Raw genomic sequence first — 24,419 nt, 5'->3', positions numbered from 1 at the left:
GACGTAGTTCATCATGTGGTATACACACACTGATAAACGCCGATCCCGGACAGTACGGGACGCCAATTATACAATCCCTAGTTCGAGTCAGTAAAATTTAAGGGAAAAGAGAGTGTCGGCGGGGAAGAAAAAAATGGTGGTTGTTTTGCTGTTCCTATCATCTTTTTTGTTGTAAAAAATATTCTTAAGAGTGACTTCCTGAGTTGGGTGTCTGTTTTAATGGTATAGCCCTAAATTTGGTAAACGTCTATTGCATGAGACAGTCTTTTGTTAGCACTTACTAATTTCACAATAAAATGAAGACATTGCACATGAGTCTTATGAGGATATAAGTGGTTTAACAAGGTTTTATAAAAAAAACACTTTCAATCCATTCTACATCATTATCATTCAGAATATTGTCTCGATATCAAACAGATATTTGTCTCATTATCATACAGAACTTCGTCTCATTATCCAACAGACATTTCACTCATTATCATACAGAACTTTGTCTCATTATCATACAGAACTTTGTCTCATTACCATACATAACATGATCTCATTATCATACAGAACTTTGCCTCAGTATCATACAGAACTTGGTCGCATTGTCATACGGAAAGCTGCCTCATTATCATACAGAACTTTGTCTCATTATCATACAAAACTTGGTCTCATTATCACATACCACGTAAGAGAGTTTTGCACTTCAGGTTTATAGTTAAGGAGCTACTTATACCATATTTTAACGTCTTTCGGTTTGACGCGACCGGAGTTTGAACTGGCGACGCGCTCTACCCCCGAGCTATCGTGGCATTCAGAACTCCTCGGACATTTTTATCGGACACAACCCGGGTGTATTTTGACGGTTTACGTTTAAGTCCGCTGCAAGTAGATCGCGTAGTAATTATATTTAGCAGCAAAACTTTTTGACTTAACTCTTGGGAATCTTCATCATGTTTGCAATCATACACTTCACTGGCATTCAATTTAAACTTAGATCAATAAATACAACTCTATTAGAAAGAGAGCTACGTTGGGGAAATCCCTACGATGAATAACTAACTATTAATACGCTGAGAAAGAGGCCTACGATGAGGAAGAGGCCTATGATGAGGAAGAGGCATACGATAAGGAAGATGCCTTCGATGAAGAGGCCTACGATGAGTGAGATACATATGATGAGGGAAAGGAATCCGATGAAGGAGATGCATATGATAAGAATATCCCTTCGTAGAGGAAGATACCTACTATGAGGAAGAAACCTACGCAGATGCGGCCTAGGATGAGGAAGATCGAGAAATATACCTTAGTGTGAGGAGGATGCCTTCGATTAAAGAGCCCTACGATGAGAAAAGACCTATGTTGTCAAAGAGGCCTACGATGAGGAAGAGCCCAGCGATGAGGAAGAGCCATTTGATGAGGCAGATGCCTACGACGAGGAGGAGTCCTACGATGTGGAAGATACATACGATGAGGAAAAGGCTTAAGTTGAGGAATGGACGTTAAACGTGAAAGAAATCTATGATGAGAAAGAGACCCCAATGAGGAGGCGAACGATGAGGACCTACGATGACGAAGGGCCCTACCATGTGGAAGAGGAATGCGAACAAGAAAAGCCCTACGTTGAGGAAGAACCCTATGACGAAGAGTCCTACGATGAGGAAGATCGCTACGATGAGGAAGAGGAATGCGATATGGAAGAGCCCTACGATGAGGAAGAGACATAAGATGAGCAAGAGCCCTACAATGAGGAAGAGACCTTAGATGAGCAAGAGGCCTACAGTGAGGAAGAGACATAAGATGAGCAAGAGGCCTACGATGAGGAAGAGACATAAGATGAGCAAGAGCCCTACGATGAGGAAGAGACATAAGGATGAGCAAGAGGCCTACGATGAGGAAGAGACATACGATGAGCAAGAGCCCTACGATGAGGAAGAGACCTTAGATGAGTAAGAGCCCTACGATGAGGAAGAGACCTAAGATGAGCAAGAGCCCTACAATGAGGAAGAGACCTTAGATGAGCAAGAACCCTACAATGAGGAAGAGACCTAAGATGAGCAAGAGCCCTACTATGAGGAAGAGACCTTAGATGAGCAAGAGGCCTACAATGAGGAAGAGACCTTAGATGAGCAAGAGGCCTACGATGAGGAAGATACCTACAATGATGAGGAGACCTTAGAGTTCATGGCAACACCTCAACATTTTTTTGAAAAAAACAAACAAACAACAAACTAAAAATATGTAGGTTTATTTTCAACTTCAGAGTGTGGTTCATTTCAACAAATTGTATATAAAGTTCAAAACATAACGTGCATTTATAAAAATGAAGGTGTATACAAATGTTTTACAAAACATGGAGAACTACATAATGACCTGTATAATCGAACTAAAGCATACAACCCATCCCAGGAAGGCAAACTTAGGAAATTCTTTAGGTTTGGACTGATGCTCTTTGTTTTTGTTTTAGAAAAATAATTATCTAGAGGGAGAATCTTGTTATGTGGGAAAACAACTGAAACAAACTTCTTAATGGAGACAGTCAAACCTGAAAGAGCCTTCCTGGGGTGGGGTGTATGTTTAAATGATATGACCCTTAATTTGGTATAAAATCTATTTCATTAGACAGTATTCTGTTAGCACTAACTAGTTTCACGATCAAGTTTTGACATTGCACATGATTTTTATCAGCATATAAATGTTTTCAACAATACTTAATAAAAACAAAAGTCATAACTTTAATCACACATATTTTTTACACATTATCATACATAACTTTTTCTTAATATCATACAGAACTTTGCCTTATTACCATTCACAACTTTATTTTATTATTATACAAACCCTTGCCTATTTATCATACAAAACTTTGTCTCATTATCATACAGAACTTTGTCACATCATATTCAAATAATGCCGATTTAACCTAAGAAAACACTCTACAAATACATCCACACTAAAATGGCTACATGTGTTATAATCATATCAAAAATTGAATAAAAAAGGTGCTAAAAATCACATTTTGGCGTAATATTGTAAATCAACAAAATCAATTAGGTATTTTTTTCTTAAACACTACATGTACCTCATTAATGTTTAATATGTATATTTATATCAGTTATAACAAAAAGGCAACATTCACAGTCATGGTATTTACATAAACTAGCACAACAATTTGTTTCATTAAAAAGTCTCAGACATTGTCTACAGCACACGAATGAGATTTTTGTGCTCACTTACTTAAATGATTTTCAAACAATCTATTTTCACACATTAAAAAACACACACATATTAATACTTTTCTTTTATTTTGACATTGACAAAAAAATATTCACCGTGGAGTCCTGGGAATATATTCCATATTAAATAATCAACTTAGATCCTACTTAAGTTTAAGGGTTGAATTTGAGTGTTTTAGTTGGAATGTAAAACTGGCCGACATACAGAATGGAATCACCGAGGCAAAGCTAATGATAAGGGTAAGAATTAAATTAAATACTGCCTCTGGCGGCATTTCATGAAGAAATCTAGGAATAAGTTCGTACCTAGAAGAGCTTTTCAACAGTGGTACTTGGGATGATATCTTACCTAGGAAGGATTCTCAAACAGCAGTACTGCACTCTTAAAAATCTCTCCTAGATATGAATTCGCTCCTAGAAGTCTTGATAAAAAGAACCCAATCACTATTGAAAATCTCTTCTAGACTTGAGACCATTCTTAAGATTCTAGAAACAACTAGGTGGAAAAGCCTCCTGTTGCTAAAAAAAACCCCAGAATACCCTTAAGTCACACAATCATTTTTCAACTTCTGTATAAAAACACTCTTTCATTTTAAGGTAAGCCAGCCTTCATAAGTACAAAAATACTACTTGTAAAATTTCATTTTAAAGGTACAAAATATAAAGTGAAGATATTTTTAAAGTGTTCACAGAGGGATTTTGAAAATATTATGTTATTTAAGATAAAAATTAATAAATTTCTATATAATCATAGTCAAGTTTTGTTTTCTTACCTCCCTTTACTATATCATGTCATTATAGTAGCGTCATTATGGTTGTATTCATAAATGTAATCAATGCAAAATTAATATAATGGTTAATCAATATAAATCAAACATAGAAATAATCTCTGATGTTAATATCTAAAATATCACCAACACATCTTTGCATCTTTATAATGGATGGCTTACCTTAATGCACTTACTAATCTTTGCATCCGAATAATGGATGACTTATATTAATGCACAAACATTATATGCATCCTAAAGATGGATTGCTTACCAAAGTTCCACTCACATAAAGGTCTTACATTTTTTTTTAATTTTCATGTAATTCAATTTAGGCAAACATAAATTTTATCGCTGATTACGTGCTCAGCTGTTTTAACTATTATGCCATTAAGTTAAAGCAGAATTTATAAAAACACAATCAACAGTCTACAAATTGTTAAAAAATGCTAAAATGACTAAAAAATAGACCTGATCTATATAAAAAACAAATGAAGCTTTATTCAACTGACTTATAATGCTTGCTTAATAAAACATGAGATGGCGTTACATAATGTATAGGAGAGTTTATCATTTTAGACTCAAAGTATGTCCCTAGAATATCAATTTCTCCAAAATTTATAATGGTGCAAGAAGAGATTTACAAGGTCTATTCTAAAATGTGACTGAAATTGATAACTATGATCTTGTGCCCTTTGGTGCATTATAAGTTATTATAAAACCAAGAGCTGTCACAGAGCAGCACGCTTGACTATTCTGCCACTTTTGGCAGTAATATAACTTGATTATTCGAGTAAGTTGGGTTGTTGAGTACCGTTGTATCAAGTTTCAATGCAATACATCAAGTAGTTGCTGAGATATAAATCTATGTCTGCTTAAATGCAAAATCCAGAATTTAAAAATGAAGTAATTTCGATAGTTTGGAATACATATATCTTAATTTTCAATGCAATACATGATGTTTTTGCTGAGATCAGTGGTCGAAATTAGCACAAGCCCGCAAGCCCTGCACTGGTAAAATGTCTTTCGGGCTTGCTCAAATTCTGAATTTTATATAGCAGGGCTTGTTACAAAATTTGATGCCAAGCATTAGTATAAGCATTCAGGCTTGTTCAAAAGTCTAATTTCGATGACTGTGAGATGACTTAAAAGTGCTTACATGCAAAACCTTAAGGTGTAACGCTGACACCAACTCTATTGTGAGTAGAATAGCTCTCATTATTCATTGAATAATCAAGCTAAAAATACATTAGTGCCACCTAAAACTAACTGAATAATAATCTAGTTTATATTGAAATTGACATCACCATCACGAAATAACGTCATTATACATTTTTATATAAAACTAGTTTTATAATTCTTAGACATGATGTCACAAATAAATAGCACTGAAAAATTTGGTTAAAATTCTTTGAGGCCTTAGTAACATTCTGTACCATGGCTTATCAGCCAATACAAGTTTTCCTTAATGCCACACCAACACAGGTGCCTGGAGTCTCGTTCATGACTCTGGTTTGTCGGACACGTCCTCCTGGTTCGATACAGAGTCTATTTCACTATCTCGCCGCGCACTGTCCAACAGAGGAACATCTGCAAAAACACCAACATGTAATGAATACAAACTTTTTAAGGGGCACAATATTGTAAGTTACGGGGTAAGAAGGTGACCTGATATGGGATATACGGGGCAAAGGAAACCATATGGAATGAGAGCTAAGCTCCAACCCGAATATGGCACTTTTTTAATTGGGGAATCAGTAAAATATGTTGCATGCCCTTTTTGGTAATATGTACATTTCTACGTCAATTTTTTCACTTTTAAGGTATGCAAAATAAAATATCGTGCCTTTTAGGTTTGGATCATAAAATCTGGCCCTTGGGCATGCTACCAGCTTATGCATGTGTCCTTGGTAATGATTCTTCTCTATAATACTACATTTTCATATATGGAGCTAGTAACATCTATCTGACACCAGTTTCAAAACTTCTCAAGTAGATACTCAAAATATACTTAATATCTGTTAGAACTGATGTACAATGATGGTGAAAATTCATCATGTTTAAGAGACCTTTACTTCCATGTGTGATGGTGAAGATGGTCAAAATTCCGCTTGCAAATTCTAAATGTTTATTTAATTATCATCAAAATCTCTAACATGAGATTGTTTTCCTCAGTATAATCTTTTTTAGGACGTATTCTTACCTTCAGTGACGAGACTGCCGTTTGATGAGTTTATGCTGCCAGCGTTGGCCCTGCGCGACATATTGGAATGGTGTGATCCTGTGCTATCCATTGTCTCCACGGTAACAGCCGTACTAGCATCACTCATGCTCACATTCACCGTATCAATAGACCCGAACACTTCCCGATCTGATATGCCATCCCTATTCATTGTACTCGTAGTTAATATCGAATGTCTACTTGTCCCCTCCCCATGGGGTAACTGAGTTGATCGGAAAGTATTAGGAATGCTTGGTAAAGGTCGATATTCCCCGACCTGACCCAGATCGTCATTTCCGACACTATGATGATGACCTTGACCTCTATTATTTCGGTTATTTTCTCTTCTCGTTGCCTCTTCGTATGACGGTAAAGCAGCTTGAGCATTATCATACCCGATTAGCAACATACGATCATGTTCATCGAGAGGAGCGCTACGAACGCGGGAGTAAGGGGGCGGCACAGCTGACGTGCGACATAACCGAGGTGGGTGGGGTTTGCGACGACGGAAAACCATAATGACCATGACAAGCACAAGGACACCAAGAACACTGCACGCGGTGGCTAGGACGACTGCCAAGGTGCTCATGTGGTATGTGGATCCGGATGAATTCATGCCTTGGTCCCCGTCTATTTCTGGTTCTGTAAAAGATAAAAATCACTGGTTATTGCTAAGGCCTAAAAGTACTTCTTGTTTGGGTAATCTGACCGAAACCTACTTGTTTGGGTAATGTGACCAAACCTTCCTTATTAAGTAGGTGAACCTGACATTTTTATATTGAATCATTTTTTGCAGATTCATTTTTCTGTGTGTTTTAATATGCCATTCTTGATCCTACATTGCAGGACCGGACCAGTTTTTGCAGGACCAAACATTTTTTGTATACCGTAAATGACTGGGTATAAGACGATAGGGGGTATTAGACGCAGGGAAAAAAAATCTGTGAAAAATCCGAGAAAAAAACTTTTAATCTATGTTTTTGGTTAAAAGACGCATAGAAAAAATGTCAAAATCGTCCGGCATTTTCAGCCACCATGTTTGTTGACAGTGACAAAAAATATTTTTTTCGTGAAAATGGCGATGGTTATCTTTAAAACCATACTGTCAAGAATGAAAAGTTATGTTAAGCAAAAAATATTTTGACAGTGCCCAACTTTGCTTTTTTATATGTAAGTTTGATTATTGTTTAATTCAATTTATTATTCAAAATAATATTGAATACCGTAATTCACAAGAGTTCGGACACCATTAATTATTTTTTTTTTTCGCTCTCCGAATACATAGAAAATAATCATTTTTACATTTTATTTACATGTTTGTTTAACCTGCCTTTTTTCTTCATGTTTGCTTTTTACCACTTATTAATTTATCCGTAGTAATCAATGGTCATAAACTTATTTATTACGCCTATAAGTGTAAATCCTTCATGAAGTTAATTAAAACACCATTTTATACATGCACTGAACTGAATAAACACATTCTATCGGCTTCAGTTCAAAGAGTCACACTGTGTGACGTCACATAACTTACAGTTATGCCCACGAGGATCTTATTAATTAAAAGTCAGCGCTTCCAACATTGTCTAAAACACAAGAGTAAATGACTCTTGAGATCTGATTTTCAAGAGTCAAAATCAGATCTTCAAGTGTCATTGTCCGTGTTTTTCTAAGTACTTGGTCTTTCTTTATAAATTATAGTTCTCATCTGTCATAAGATGGCAAGGTACATGATTATCTATACTTCCAAATCTTTAATTAAAAAATATTACAATTCCAGTGTTTTATTAGGATCAGCTGTATTAATTCACTTTTTATTCAAGAAAAATCTCAAGAAAGAGAAAAAAAATATCAATATAACTTAATAGTATACCCGTGCTCCAGTCAGTATTTGAAAAGGGTAGGGTGCTAGGCTATTAAAAGGCAATTTTGATGTACATTGAATGACCCTTCATGAAGCATTATTGCAAGGGCCAATGATAAATTCTTATTGTGTATGTGTAGTAACTACTTTCATGCTATGGACACCTTAGCTGTTATCTTTACTTTAATTAGTGTCAAAATTAGGTATATTTTTTATACTTTAATTTCTGAAATACTGCTCTGTCAAACAAAAGGGCACTGAAGGGTGCGGTAAAAAGGCAGTAGAAGGCTGGAAAAGACCTGCAGGTAACCACACCTTGCTATTTAGGTCTACATGTAGCCTGAGCACTGGACTATACCTTGTTGTCTTATTTCCTGCTCTTAGGTGGTTAAAAAAAATCCCAGGGTCAAAACTTGGACATTTATGTTTTGACTCGTATGAACATATTATTTATTTACTGCATGTTCAGTGAAACAGGAATTATGCATGTACTATTCTTTATGTAACCCTATGCATCCTTGTCAGAATCCTACATGCAACAGTGATTGTTGAGTTGCACCGACATCTCTCATTTCTACTTTCAGTTCACTTTCATGTTTTTCATTTTCAAGTAAACAAAAACATTCAACGTTCCTATTGTCAATATTGCAACACTGGTTTTATTTTTTCATAAATGGAATAACAATTAAACTATTATATTATATAACAATACTCTACACTGGCAACGTTTTACACAGTAATCTCCTTTCACTTTCATTAAAATTGACAGAAGGTAAGCGCGCACCTGCTTCCCGCGCTTTTTAGACCATGTGCTACGAAAAATGTTTATCTTTATCAGTAACACATTAAAATCTAATACAAATATATATTTTAAATTGATATAGACATGGTATAAAAAACTTAAACAAAATATATTTAAGCATTGTTGTTTCTTAAACCATCGTACTAAGCGAAAAAGCTGAAGGTATCCGTTATTTTGCATAATGGGCGGAGTTATCACGTCATTGAGTTTGAGTGCTGCTAATTGACATGGAAACCGTATAGATTCCAGATTGATAATAAGTTGTCACTTTGGGTTTTAATTGCTCTTGACTTTAATTGATTAAAAAGGCATTTAGAGCATGCCTTGCGGCTCCTTTCAAATGATAATAATACAAATTTACAATAATATTACAAATTTATTATGCATCATTTTCGGGTCATTTACTATTTCTATTCGTCAAAACCCGAGGAGCTCGGGTCGATAAATGCCCTGATTAAGTTGGTTTGATCAAGTAAACATAGGTAAGTTAATAAAATTAACAAGTTACACGTTTGACACATATTTATTAAAACAGTTTGCCCCAAAAATTATTGCCGGACATGCGGGCCTACAATATAGCTGTGATTATTGGACCTCGCCATTTATTATCGGCGGGAGCCAAGGCCCAGCGAACTTTCATACAGATTGCAAACACGCTATTTTATAGGGCTGAAAAAATACCTTCTCTACCTGTTCAACACTAAACAGCAATTATTTCTAAGTGAAATCTTTTCTACAGCTGGCCCCAATTTCTCGAAACTTCTTAAGTCCCTTATAACAGGATTAAGCTAATCTCACTATTTTTGTTGTTCTATAAAATGTGTTATATTCAATTCTTCAAGAATTTTTAGAAATTATGTAGGAATAATCTGTATGATTATCAGAATAAACCATTTTTCATTTATCAAAATTCATTTTCAGTATGTATTTTGGCTAATTGAAATAAGCGTCTTAAGCCTGTTAAGCTTAAGAAGTTTCGAGAAATTGGGGCCTGATGCTTATATATCAGGGGTGAGAAAGGCTGCAAACAAACATCCCTGAATTTCTCGCCCGGGGTCCAGGGTGTCGAGTTACGTCCCATGGCAGGACAAGTGCAGTCCCTTAAAGCTCCTGGGCTTGAAGCATTTTGAGAGCCTAAGACTGCATTTAAACATATCTGCACTACCATACAATTTTGAAACTTTAAAATATTGAATTACGTTTTTTTGTTCTTTTCTGTTTATTCTGATCAATTTTCCACTGCCAATATAACTAAATCCCTCAATAGATGTGAGTAGCGTCCCAAGTCAGGGATGTGATTGACCTGGCAGCTGAAGGGCTGAAACATTTTCGGCCATGGGTTTATGGGGCGCTCTTTGGATCAAAAGCGCACTGCTGTAGAAGAAAAAATGGGTTTTTAGAAGCTCTTTTGAGAGCTCGCCAGACTTTAAATTTAAAGCAAACTTGAATATTAACAACTGAAAGCAACCAAAAAAAAATTTCAGGTAATTTTTTTTATTTATTCATTTATAATTTTTTTTTTTTTTTTTTTTTTTTTTTGGGGGGGGGGGGTCTCTGGGGCCATTTGATCCGCGGAATTCCGCGAATCCGCGGACAAATCACATCCCTGCAAGTGTTTTAAGTGAAATATAAACAAACACCTTTTGTTCAATTTAATTCTCTATTATGCAAATTTATGCCAGAAATGGACTTTGAAAAAAACACGCCAAAAGCCTACTACTAAAGATAAAACCCAGACATCTTTTTGGAGTGAATTTGGGGGAAAAAGAGCTTCCAATACACAGTGATTTACAGAGTCGTTAACAGAAAAATAAGGAGACTAAAATTCAGGTCTGCAAATTCCGAAAGATTCTCAACTCTGATAAAATCATTGAAGTGTATGCAAATGAAGTAAAATCTATCTAAGCAAAGAAAATAATCGAAAGTTCATAATATCATTTTAGAATACATTTTTTACACAAAGAATGATAATTATCATTTCAATGGTTTCACATGGAGTCAGGTAGTGTGATATAGTTATGCTTTTTGGAACAGTCACTAAATTTCAATCAACTTGTTCTGTCTTTGAAAACTAAATAAATGAACAACAACAAATCACTTACATCATAACTGCACATCAGATGCAAAATAATGCACACCGCATCAAGTGCATATATAAGTTTATAAGTTATTACTGGAAGTAACATTAGTGACATCGACATCCACTATCAATGGCCAACATTACAATGACAGCGACTATTTATCGCGTGTACTCAATAATCGTTTTATCACTACTTCTTACAAGAGTATTTAAATGCAAAATTCCAGCAAAAAATAACTTAACAAATATATATGGTAGCATGTCAAATAAATTTACCCCTGATACAGCTGGGCATTTCATAGTCCCAATGCCCATTAGCGCTGCACGTGACAATGGACTGTCCCAGCATGCTGAATCCGTGGTCACACACACACTCTATGTGCAGGCCCTGGTAGAACGGCTCGCAAAACTGCAGGTTTGATTTCGACTCACAATAACACCGACCGTTACTTACAGTGGTGACTGTTGGGCAGTAATGTGCTGACTCTGCAAAACATTATACACTTGATAATTTGAGGTTGTCCGGTTAGCGCAGTGGTCAGCGCACTCGCTTCTCACCAAGGCGACCCGGGTTCGATTCCAGGCCGGGCGCATGTGAGTTTGGTTTGTGGTCACCAAGCCGGACAAGTGGGTTTTCTCCGGGTTCTCCCACAACACAAGACCACACTCTCGCGCAACATCGTGCCAACGAGAGTGACTTAGTATAAGCTATCATAGCTTATTTCACAATCGTTGTAAAATATATAATGGTTAAAGTAATATACTTGATTTCGAGCCATGATGTAAAAAGTGAGATTTTATTATGATTACTAGCATTCTCAATACGAGTCACTCAAAAAGATCAAAGTGTCAAAACGGCAATCTTTAATATATATGTACATTGTAGTTTCTCATCACTAAATCGTTTTTTAAAATCTTATTTACCAAATTTTAATTATCCATTTTTATTTAAATTTTAACATTTTCAAACTTTATGCACCAATTTTAATCATTAATTTTATTTAAATCTTAGCATAGATGACAGAGTTTCACATTTATCAACTGCTGGAATTGTACATGTGGTCTGGTTCATGTATAGAAATCTTCACGATGATGTTCAATTGGATCATTGTGACCATATAACCATGAAATGGATGATCTTAAAGTTTGAAAGTCCGGGTGCTCGTCAAATGGATCCCCCCCCCCCAAAAAAAAATCACTAAAAGTTTGGACACTTCTTCATCGGACACTGTCACATGCATAATTATTTCAGAAATAATCAAAAATTAATGTTGCTTCCTTATTTTCATACATCCAATGGTTCATTAATATTTGTGGAAATCCAAGATTTCAGCCATGATTTGAAGGTTCTCAGATCACATTTATTGATTATCAATTTCCGATTGTATGCTTATATATATGCATGAATATTTTACATATATATATATATATATATATATACAAACCATTTGTATACAAACCATCTTTCGGAATGCACTGTGGTGGGTTATGCGACCATTTGGAATTCTGCTCACAAAACAGAGTGGCGTCCCCTATCAACTTGTAGCCCGGGTAGCAGTAATACTTCACGTGGGAACCTATGCTGAACTCATTCCTGCTTTTCGGCGCTGTTTCAGGGTTTGAGTAGTGACCGTTGGGGACGTCCCTGGGGAGACCACACTTCTGTATGACCACTGGAATGGGAATATGGTCAGTCTTCATGTACATAACAGCGAAAACAAGAGCTGTCACAGAGACAGCGCGCTCGACTATTTCGCCGCTTTTCAGTGTAAGGATTGAAAAGTTTTGGCAAAACATGCATGGATCACTGTTAGATTAGATTTCAATGCAATACATGATGTGCTGAGATATTAACATAAATGTATTTACATGGAACATTTTAACCAGAATTTTTAGTCTAATAACAAAGGGCCATTATTTGCAAAATACAGTTATCTCACTTGGTTTTTCAATTATGTTGGGTGGTTGAATACCATTGTATAAAGTCTCAATGCAATACATCAAGTAATTGCTGAGATATTATCCTATGTATGCTAACATGCAAGACCTTAACAAGAATTAACTCGCATAATAAAGGAGCAAAAAATTATAAAATATGAAAGATAGAGTTATCTTACTTGATTAAAGAAGAAGGTTAAATGGTTGGGAGCATGTGTAAAAAGTTTCAATGCAATACATGATGTTTTCGCTGAGGTATTGACTTAAAAGTGGTAACAAGCAAAACCTTAACCAGAATTACTATGTCTAAAAAGGGGCCATTTTTTTAATATAATGCAAACTAGATTTATCTTACTTGCTTAATTAAGTAGGTTGGATGGTTGAGTACCATTGTATAAAGTCTTAATGCAATACCTCAAGTAGTTGTTGAGATATTAACCTATGTGTGCTTGCACCCAAAACTTTAACCAGAATATCTTAGTTGAATAATAAAGGCCTATTATTTGAATTAAATGCAAACTAGAGTTTTCTTATTTGGTTAATTAAGTAGGTTGGATGGTTGAGTGCCACTGTATAAAGTCTCAATGCAATACCTCAAGTAGTTGCTGAAATATTAACCTATGTGTGCTTGCACGCAAAACCTTAACCAGAATTTCTAAGTCGAATAATAAAGGCCTATTTTTTTGCATTGAATGCAAATAAGAGTTTTCTAACTTGGTTAATTAAGAAGGTTGGATGGTTGAGTTCCACTGTATAAAGTCTCAATGCAATACCTCAAGTAGTTGCTGAGATATTAACCTATGTGTGCTTGCATGCAAAACATCAACCAAGGTGTGACGCCAACGCCTACGCCAACGCTTGGGTGAGTAGTATAGCTCTCCATATTCTTCTAATAGTCGAGCAAAAAGGGACAAGTAATAATAAACAAGTATTGACATGACGACAACCCCCTCTAATTGAATATTCATAACTGTTACTCAAATGACGAAAGAGGAAACCATTAAACTCTTGGCGGTCCATCAGACAAACATAAGAACAAACCGGAGCTAATTGTACAGGTAAGGGCCATAATGGGATTCAATAAAGGATTTTAGTGTTACTTAAATTTTCTTAAATCTGAAAAAATGAAAGAATTTATTTGTTCTCGTCTGTTGATGCTAACCGTACCCAATTTTCCACTGCCAAGGCCTAAAAAAAAAAATTGTTTGGTTAGGGTTACATCTTTTTCAAAAATAGGTAGGGTAGGTAGGCTTTTTAAAAAAAAAAATTTTTTTTTTTTTATTAGGCTTTATATAAGAATATCATTTTCATCATTGGAGAATGGTGTTAAAGTTATCTGCTGTAAAAGCATTTAAGGTTTAAACTACATAATGAAAAGCAATTAAAAAAAAATAATAATTTTTTTTTTTTTTTTTTTTTCATTTTTTTTTCAAATTGACTATAAAAACGGTAGGGTCGGCGCCTATTCCGTAGGTAGGGTTGGGTTACCCGAACCAAATGTAATTTTTTTAGGCCCAATATGTAACTTAATCCATCAATCGATGTGAATAACACCCCTTTGAAGTGTAATGTAAACTAACACCTTCCATGTGTTCAGTAAACGTGTTTGCGGCTAACGTCTGCTGTTTGGTTCCCCGCTTGCAGTGTATGCGCTGCGTTGAAACAGGGATACCAAACAAAATGTTTTTTAGCGTTTTGATTCTCTATATTAAAGTAATTAATTACGTGGGTAAAAAGTGCGTCCTATATATATATACACACATTAATGTATGACATGTTGATTAGAATTAAACAAAATATTAGAACACATACGACAAGCCGGCAAACTGCCAGTCCACTCTCCGTTACGACATGTGAGGTTGTTGGTGCTGGGGTCGACCAGCATGTAGCCCTCAATACACGTGTAGAACGCAACCTCCCCATCCATGAGGGTGGGAGAGAGCTCACTCAGATCTATATGACTGTAAGGCACCTCTGGCGGAGGTCCACACAGAGTGACTGAGGAAAAGAAAGAAATTAAGTATAATATTATGAGGATGTTTATAAGTTATAAGAATACATATATACTGGTATCTATTCCAATACATAAAAGAAATGGTATTGCAAAAACAGGGCCAGGGCTTTTTGAAATGTGAATAAAGCAACAAAATGCCTTATTGTTAATAAACAGTGCTTCCGTTAAAGAAATTTTGTAGAATATTATAATGACTTTAAATAAAAAATTACTCTTCAAAAAAGAAAGTTCAAAATCAACTTGGCAAGGAAGTTCATACATCTTATTTCAAATTCTTAATGCAAGCTCTTACTTAACCATGGTATATTTCAAACACAGGATAATATATATTATATATAATATTATTTTTAGTCCACTCCTAGGTAACTCTGAGGGCTTTAACAGTTGTTTGTTAAAGAGTAAAATAAAAAATAATTTACTTTTTTGGATTGTGGAATGAGGCATTTAAATCTTTGCAGGCAGGATGGTATAATTTCTTGTCTCCATGACAAGAGGGCAAATGGGTGCATCCTAAAAAGGACAGGGTGCAGCATCCTCCCTTAAACCCTCTAGCTAAAATCCCAATCCATACTGTATGCCGATCTATTCAGGGATGTGATTGACCTGGCAGCTGGAGGGCTGAAACCATTTCGGCCATGGATTCTTGGGGCACTTTTAGGGTCAAAAGCACACTGCCGTAGAAGAAAAACTGGCTTTTTAGAAGCTCTTTTGAAGGTTCTCCTGACTTTAAATTTGAAGCAAACTGGGATATCAACTCTAACAACCAAAAGCACAACAGTATCTTTTTTAATCAGCTAAAAAAAAATATTTATTTTTTTGGGGGGGTGGGAGGGGGGGGGGGTCCCTGGGGCCATTAGATCCGCGGAATTCAGTGAATCCGCGGACAAATCACATCCCTGTCTATTAGTATTTACATGTAACCCACAAAGCTACATCAAAAGACAATTTATATTATATGATTTACACATACACATTTTGAGCAGTACTTACTGGAGCAGTCGGGTTTCACCTTGAATCCATCGATAGTGATCCAGCTACCATCCTGACCACACACAAGCTGCAGCTCCTGGATGATTGTGTCGCTCACCCGTAGGGCGTGGTTATCGCTACACTTCACAGTTATCATGTCTCCCACCAGGAACTCCGAACCAGCCATATATTCCAGGTGTCCCTGACGGAGGTAGGGCCTGTCACACTTCACTGAATCTGAAAACAGAAATCAAGATGTGGGACTGTTTTGATCTCTACATAGGAATGAAGTGTGGCATGCCTCATAAAGTATAGAAGATTATTGTTTGCTTCAGTGGAAGATCATAATATATTTCACTGAATGAATATCAAAAGCTGTATTTCATGAGTGGCGTAGTCAGGAGTGATATATTCACTTTTGGTATACAAAAAGGAGAAATATATTGTGATCTTACACTCGAATGACATCATTGAAATTTGGTCCCATTTCCAGCACGATAAAAGTTTGGTTACAATGATGTGGGCTAAATTTCCATAAGAGTGGAAAAAAACAAAATTTTATTTTACTGTCATTGAAGTTGGGTGCCAGTCCCAACACAATAAAATTTTATTTCAACGATGTGGACTAAAATGTCATAAGAGTGAAAAATATCAAACTTTTATTACACAAGGAAAGGTTCTGGATTACATTTTGACTATCAAAGTACCAGTATATGTATCCTGTGTGCATCTTACCAAATTTCTGTATAATTCCGCCATTTTCATTTGCCTTCCTTTCAGACATCGATAATGCATCTACACAAACGGGCAGGCCCGGGGGATTCCACCCGCCATCCTCGCCACATATCTGAACCGTTGGTCCCACCAGTATAAAGCCCAGGTGACAGGTGTATTCTATCTTGTAAGGGCTACCAACACTCTCTATATATTGGCCGTTGTCAAAGCTTTTTGGTGGTTCACAATTTTTTACTTCTGAAATGGATTAACACTATAGTTTTTATACATTTTCAATAATTTAAAGAGTCCTCACACAGCCTTATATATAAACGCGGCTGATGAAATATTGAAAAATCAAATAATATCGCTGAAAGTCAATTTATATTACTGAAATAATGAGAGTCCAGTAACATTACTGTATTTAATCCTTCAGTTCAATTGTTTGTTAGTGTAGAAAAAACAATTTAGCTGCAATTATGTTTAAGTTTCAACTTTTTTGCCTTTCATGTCTTTGAATCATGCTTATCAAATTAAATAATTTTAATTGTTGCTTAAAAATTTAAGCAAAAGCCAAAGATTGTACCTGGTATATATATTTTTTTATAAAAAGGGACATTATTGGCTGACTATCTTTAAGCCAGAGTTATTAACCTTGCTTTATAAGTGCATATTGTTGCTAGCAACATGTATACCAAGTTACATTTGCATAAATTTGAACAGTTCTTCACCTATTGCTTTGGTTAATGTTTTTACACAATGATGCCACCCTTAAAGCTGCACTCTCACAGATTGAACGTTTTTACAACTTTTTTTTTTTTTGTCTTGGAACGAGCCATTTTTTTGCGAGTAATCCATGGAAACCAGTAAAATAAGACTGCTTACAAAAAATTAGATCGCTTATTTTTATATTTTAGTTTAAATATGATGTTTTATGCATTTTTCTTAAATTGTTAGTAACGGTTTAAGCCATAAAACATTTATTTTTTAACAGAAATGTGAAAATCTACGATCTGATTTTTGGTCAGCGAACTTATATCATTGATTTGCAGATATTTATGCAAAAATTAGCTCTTTCCAAGACAAAAAATAAAAAAGTTGTAAAAATGGTATATCTGTGAGAGTGCAGCTTTAACGACACCTAGGCCACCACTATACCTAGATGTTTATTCTTTGAAAGACAGGCAGAATGCATTTGAAGATTAAAACTTTCATGATAATCTTCCAATCTTGCTCTGAACAGATCCAGATGTTATTAAAATTAATTTGTTTCTATAGCTATTGTTCCCATGGCAGTACAAAGCTTGGCTTAAAAATTTAAATGTGAACTCCTTACTGATGATTACAGGGCTTCCATTAAAGGAAGTTTGGAAATATATTACTCCCTAGAAATGTGTTAAAACTTTTTACACTTTAACATGTACATTAAAAATTTGATTCCTCGGAAGTACAAAAACTTTCATAATTTTGAGGAAAACTTCATAAGTCGAAAGCTTGGAAGTTTACAATATCAAAACCTTTTCTCAATATTTCTTTTATGGTAACAATTGTAATCAGTCTTTAAGTAAAATGAATTCTTATGATAGAAGTCTTGAATTTTGCAAGTTAAAGTTGCAAAAAACTTGATTTTAAACATACTAGTTGACAAATAGTGGAGAAAAAAATATTGTAATCAGGAGACTAAAACTTCCACATTTCAGTGAAAAACTTCCAAAATTGATGGACAGGAAGTTCATACTTTAAGTTTCAAATTCTTAATGGAAGACCTGTGAATAGGCTGATGACATGAAAAATAGTAAAATTTAAGTAATCCAGAAAAAAAATGAATGACCAGTACCTTCAGTATCATTGGATGCTGGGGTGGAGAGAACTGCAGCTTCTGTGTAGAATACAGCTACCAGGCTCAGCAGTAAGACCCCAGACCATCCATATTGACCCATAATCCTTGCATCTGTCTGAACTGAAAAAAAGGATTGACATTAGTACAATAGTGTTGTTTTTCAATGTAACCATACGGAGCGAATAGTATCTGTGCCTTTACGAAAGCATATATAAGGAAGCCAATTATTGGTGGATTTTGAGCTCTATAACTGATATAATTGAAGTGTTGACAGCAGCTAGTTGAATCAGTCTGATACAGATCCACAACCACTTATCACTTATCAGGGGGTAATCGGTTTAGATGTCCTGATACCGTTAATTGCACTTGTGTATTGATATTTTAATTGAATAAAGCTATTATTATCAAAACAATCAAGTGTTTAAGGTCCAATATGATGCCAGACTGTTCATCCCATTTCCCAATGCTTTAAGATGCACTCTTAATCCCACATAAGATTTACCACAATCAAAACAATTGTTTTAATTGACCAAAAAGGATTAATGAATGTTGAAAACATTTGGTTCTTATGAAGAATACCGAGTTTAATTTGAAAGAAAGGTGCAGAAAACACGGTATTTCTGACTTATGACACAATAGAAGATCACAGTGAATTTTTTAGCATTGACCAATCATTTAATATTTTTACGTTTTCAGCAATTAAATTTACGGTTACAATTGTGTTATCACAGGGGTTTTTTTCTAAAAGAGGTGACGGGGCCTGGGGCCTTTGAGAAGGGGAAAAATTTGCGGCGTTTTAGTACAAAAGGGGAAAATGTGCATGTTAATTTTTTATTTTTATTTGACTATCATACCCCTTATAATATTTGATTGTTAGATTACAAGTCCATAGTCATAGATCTCTTTTTTTCCTGTTCTTAAACTCCTAAACTAAATAGCCTCAGCACTACTTATAGTTTTTTTTTATTTGGTGGGGAGATTACATACATGTAATCAGGCTCGCTATTACGTCGTGAAAATGCCAAAATTTTACAGCTAAAAGAAAAGACTGTCTAGTCTCCTGCGAATAAGAAATGATTTAATATAAGTTTATTTTCACAAAAAATATCAATCCTTTTGGTGGAAATATCTATTGCAATAATTCATGACAGATAATATTTCATACACTATTCTCTGAATGTGATAAAAATCAATGATTTCTGAGTTCAATTATCAAAGAAACTTTACATCACATTATTTATTAGGATGTCGAAAATGAACCTGTACAGGTAAAAAGATTTTCTAAAAAAAAAAAAAAAAAAATGGATTTTTTTTTTTGAATTTTATCGGAGAGTATTTTTATTTTTAGGGGAAAAACTAGGCTTATTTTCCGAGGGGAAGGGGCCGTTAAACGGCCCCACTCATATAAGGTAAAAAAAAAACCTGTATCAGTAATTAATATTTTCCATAAGACCATAAATGCATTATTTAGTAAGAACTTTATGGTTTATCAAAAGTGTACATGTCATTAGTCTCCTTTTTTGCAATGTTACAGTTCTTTCCTAAAAAAGACCTAAAATGAAGAAAACTACAAATACAGCTAAACATTTTAAAAAATCAGAGTGGCCTAAATACATGTACTGTCAAAGGCTACCACTCATGATTTTGGACCAACGATTAGTTTTCCCGATAATCATTATAATTAAATGCATGTGAAAACATTTATTTCATCATCATTTTTCTCCTTGATAACGAAATTGCAGCAAAAATGCAATAACAGTATACATGAAAAAAGGCTTTTATCAGCATATTCTATGATAGAAGTCTTTAGATAAAACAACCCTCCAAAATGATCACTTAATAAGCGTTCCTAGTTCTTTATTTTCAGCAACAAACAAATTAATGTTGCAATCAATTTTCTTTTCACAAGTTTGATTATCGTTTGATTATCGCGCGGCGCAATCATCATTATCGATTATCGAGTTAACACAATATCACAGGTGAAATATTTAACTACGCACCGGCTGTCAAAACAAAGTGACACACGATTCGCGAATTCATAATACACAAAAACATTTTGACATGTTTGGACAAATATACGTCCGGTTTTGGGAAGTAAAATTACGTTGATAACGAACAAATTTTCTCGATTTTTTGTCCGGTATCCGGAATTCCGAGGTTCCGGTTTTGTAGGGATTATTTTACATTGAAAATAGAAGGGGGAAATCGGGACTCTGAAAAAAGTCCAGTATCCCGAGGATTCCGGTTTTGTGGAGATCCGGTTTAGTGAGTTTCCACTGTATATCTAGGGGACATCTGAGAGCGATAACCATCTGCGTTATTTGACTTCACTGTTCATTACATGAAAGTTATGTCAAATTCGCAGTCTTTTACTCATGAACACAATTGTCCCACTATTTCTACGAAAATCCATTATCATTGTATTACAGTGCCCCAGCCAGGATTTCAAAAGGGCAGGGTGGAGTTTTGAAAAGGCCAAGCTACATGAGTCTTGTAAGGGCGATTGGGGGTGGTTGTGGGAGGGGTCCGCCACTGTCACAAAGGGGGTTTTGGGGGGTCTCCCCCTAGAATTTGTTTTGTGTTCATACTCAATTTAAATCATTTTCCATGATATCCAGACTTGAACAAAATGTGTTTTTTTTCTCAAAATTTAGAAGGGTGTGTTTGAATTAAAATTTGTCTTTTTGTCTGTGGTTGTATGTTGTACTTGTCTGGAGTCTTCTTTATTGCAATGTCACATATTTCCCCTAAAAATCATGTAAAATGAAGAAAAAACAATGACAGTTAAACATTTAAAGCAATCAAATAAATAAATACACAAAAAAAACAAATATGTAGGGGACGAATCTTAGTTTGGTACGATCAGAATTGGGTACGAATGTAACATTCAGCTTGGCTGTTATTCAATTGTCTTTGGTAAAACAATGTTTAATATGCTGATGTTTTAGAATAAATTGACAATAAAAATCACTGCCCTTGCTTAAAAAATCACTTTTAAAACATAGAACATTGATAAAATAACCCCGAAATTCGTTCTGAAAAATGGCGGTTTCGGCGAATTTTGGCATGATCATAGACATGATAAGTAAACACTACATAAAGCATCAACATATTTTTGTTGGTTATCATGATGAATATTTTACAAATAAACTTTCAAAACATTTACTGAAAAAGTGATGTATTTGACTGTGTCAGCGCCACCTTTCTTATGATTACAAATCGGCAGTGACCGTCTGCTTCAAGTCAACAATGTTTAAATTGGCTATTCACGTCTGTACAATACACTTAACAATTATTTAAAAGATTTAATTGTGCTTGACAACATTATTCACCATCCCTTCGCATTTGCTATCACATTTTACGAACTTTCATCATTGAATGAACAAGTTCTCAATGTATATTCTGATTGGCTGACATTCAAAAGTCCCGCCTCCTGGCGATGTTTCTCTATTTGGCGGTTCCTAATTATCGGATTAGAAGATGACCGATTATGAATACACAGGTCGTCTGCTTATCACACAAATACACAATAAGCTGTCATATGACTTGGACAAGGCACATGGGAAGATGAAAGGGCAGTAAGGCATATTTTAAGCAGTCAATGGAGGCATTGTGACACCTAGCGGGAGCACTATTATCATAAGTATTAAGTAATTTGTCTCAATTAAGACAGCGGATTAAGGGCTGCCGATCTTTTATTATGATTTCAATAGTAAAAAGGGCACTAACGGAATAACTGGCGCTAATAGAGCACTTGTGAAAAGGGCACTACTCAAAAAAGGGGCAGGGCGGTAAGAAAAGGGGCACGGGCGCTGCGCCATTGAAAAACGGGCTAGCTGGAGCACTGTATTATAAATAAAATTGTCATTGTTAATCCATGAAAGTATTAAAATTAAGAACTTAAAAACCTAGCCTTGCCCTAATTCTAAAGGATATCAACAGCGACACGCTTGATTAACTACAGGGTTTGAAAGCTGAGAGTGCCGCATACATGTACGTCATTTTGAGAAAATGTAATGAAAAATTTGTTGTTGATATAAAACTTTTAGAAGACCTGATTAAACATATAGATCTGATTTGATTTTCAGTTGAATGCTGATCCACTGTAGAAGCATTAATCAAATAAATAACAACACTGTATCAGTGTTTCACTTTTTGTCATACACATGTATGTCTGCTTTCACAGAATTCAATGAGAATCTCATTTAAAATTAATTTTGTATCAATTACTATCTAAATCAGCTGATATGGCTCTAAAGCACAGCTTACGAGTTGCCATGTCGCAAAAAAATATCGACAGAATACACATCGCAAAAAAGTGTGACACAATTCTTCGGACATTTCTGTAATCAGACTTTTCCAATAAAACGAAAGCCAGCCACTCGGAGGAACTCAGGGGGATGTTAGCGAGGGCAACAGTTTTACCGTCGGAGGAAACCCGCGATCATCGACTTTATCCCTCAGAGTGAGCGAGGAAAGTGGGTCTAACTCGTTGAGTGTACTGTATATATCGTTATGTTTTGACAGAATGAAATGAAGAAAAGCTGTCAAACTCACAACTATAAGTTGGATATTTATTTTTTGTGTACGGAACTAATATAAAATATCATTATCTGGTAATATTTCTTGTTTTTATGATATTTTATAGACGCTATATGCTTTAACCCGGAATCCTGATCAGAACAACTACCCACTTTTGATACTAAACAATTCGTACATGAAGGATTTGCCATATCAAAAATCTAAAAAAAATCCGTCAGCTTACAATTATTTGGACTAGGCTGTCAATATGGCAAAATAATGGCATTGTTTCTGCCAATAATGCTGATCGAAAAAACTGACAGAACTAACAGCTGATTGCCAGGATTCAGTATAAATACAATCCTAAAAACAATAAGCGGATTGTAGAAATTTCGACAATAGGTATGATAACAGCATAAACCTGTTATCCAGGTCATACAAAGTATTAGTTTTCCAAATTACATCATACATGTATCAAATTTCGTGGATTTTCCAATTATTCTTGGGTGTATATTTTTAGTATATTTCATTTTAACGAATTCAGATGTTTCAATAACAAATACTCGTTATCAAAAACATTCTATATAAATATGTAGTATTAGATTCTTGAATAATAAATATAGAAGAACTTACAAGTTAATGTTTTTGTACGTTTTTGTTGTTTTTGTTAGTAGGATGTACTGCGCATGTCAAGGCCTTTTTCCGGTTTTAAGACAAAACGTCCTGGTTTTAGAAAAACGGAGAAAAATGGTGAGTATGGTTTAAATTGCCATGGTCATAATAGCGCGTAACATCTGGGACCAATAACAATACTTCTCCCAGGTAACATTTAAGCTTTTAAGTGACATTGAAAGTAAAAAATGTGTATATATAAAAACTAAAAAAATCTTACCAAATTACACAGAAACATTCTGCATGTTCAGTAGATTTGGTTCGGCATTTTGATTTTAGCGAGTTAACCACTTCAGGTAGTTCATTCAAAAGTAAGCGTTTGCCCCTACATATTTTTTAACTAGCACAGCTTACAAAAGAGATAAAAGGTTCAATAGATATGTTTAAGTATTGCATAATAAGGAATATTGAGCTAAAAATAAAAATCCTGTTTTTTTTTTAATCGCCACAAAACGAGCTGTGTACAGATTGAAATTCAGACACACAAAACCTATTCTAGGCTTGATATATCGTGAAATGGTATACGAGAGAAAAAGGGTGTTCATACATTTACTTTCAAACAGGTCCTTGTTTTGAAGAAATTGTGAATAAAATGTTTGGTTCTTAATCTGATTTCAAAGTTTCCGGTTTTCCCTCCTTGACTTTTTCATAACATGTTTTGTAATAGGTTTCAAAAATTATATTTATTCCTAAAGTCCTATATGCCTCAATCTTAACCAACCAAACTTTGAAACAAGTAAATTTGGCATAGATAAAACATCATTTCGTCACCCTAGTGCAATAACTCAATGCCTGCGTA

General features: G+C 35.0%; 1 protein-coding gene across 2 annotated transcripts; it reads right to left on the bottom strand.

The window, feature by feature from the left end:
• Window positions 1–2,217: 2,217 nt before the first annotated feature.
• LOC128208895 (sushi, von Willebrand factor type A, EGF and pentraxin domain-containing protein 1-like) lies at window positions 2,218–23,651 on the bottom strand. Of its 2 annotated transcripts, none has more exons than XM_052912584.1 (9): window positions 23,582–23,651; window positions 18,425–18,547; window positions 16,609–16,845; window positions 15,895–16,110; window positions 14,703–14,888; window positions 12,398–12,625; window positions 11,229–11,438; window positions 6,192–6,851; window positions 2,218–5,578 (listed from the first exon to the last, which is right to left on the bottom strand). In XM_052912584.1, exons 2-9 carry the CDS (start codon window positions 18,525–18,527, stop codon window positions 5,490–5,492), a joined length of 1,929 nt encoding a protein of 642 aa, XP_052768544.1. In that variant the 5' UTR covers window positions 18,528–18,547; window positions 23,582–23,651; the 3' UTR covers window positions 2,218–5,489. The 2 variants fall into 2 exon arrangements, with proteins under 2 accessions (XP_052768544.1, XP_052768545.1); XM_052912585.1 differs by having other exon boundaries at window positions 12,413–12,625.
• Between the last annotated feature and the right edge of the window lie 768 nt (window positions 23,652–24,419).

This window comes from Mya arenaria, chromosome 11 (assembly GCF_026914265.1).
Source record: "Mya arenaria isolate MELC-2E11 chromosome 11, ASM2691426v1".
Taxonomy (NCBI): Eukaryota; Metazoa; Mollusca; class Bivalvia; order Myida; family Myidae; genus Mya; species Mya arenaria.
Note: the sequence above shows the minus strand (reverse complement) of the source record. Positions and strands in the feature narration are given on the sequence as shown.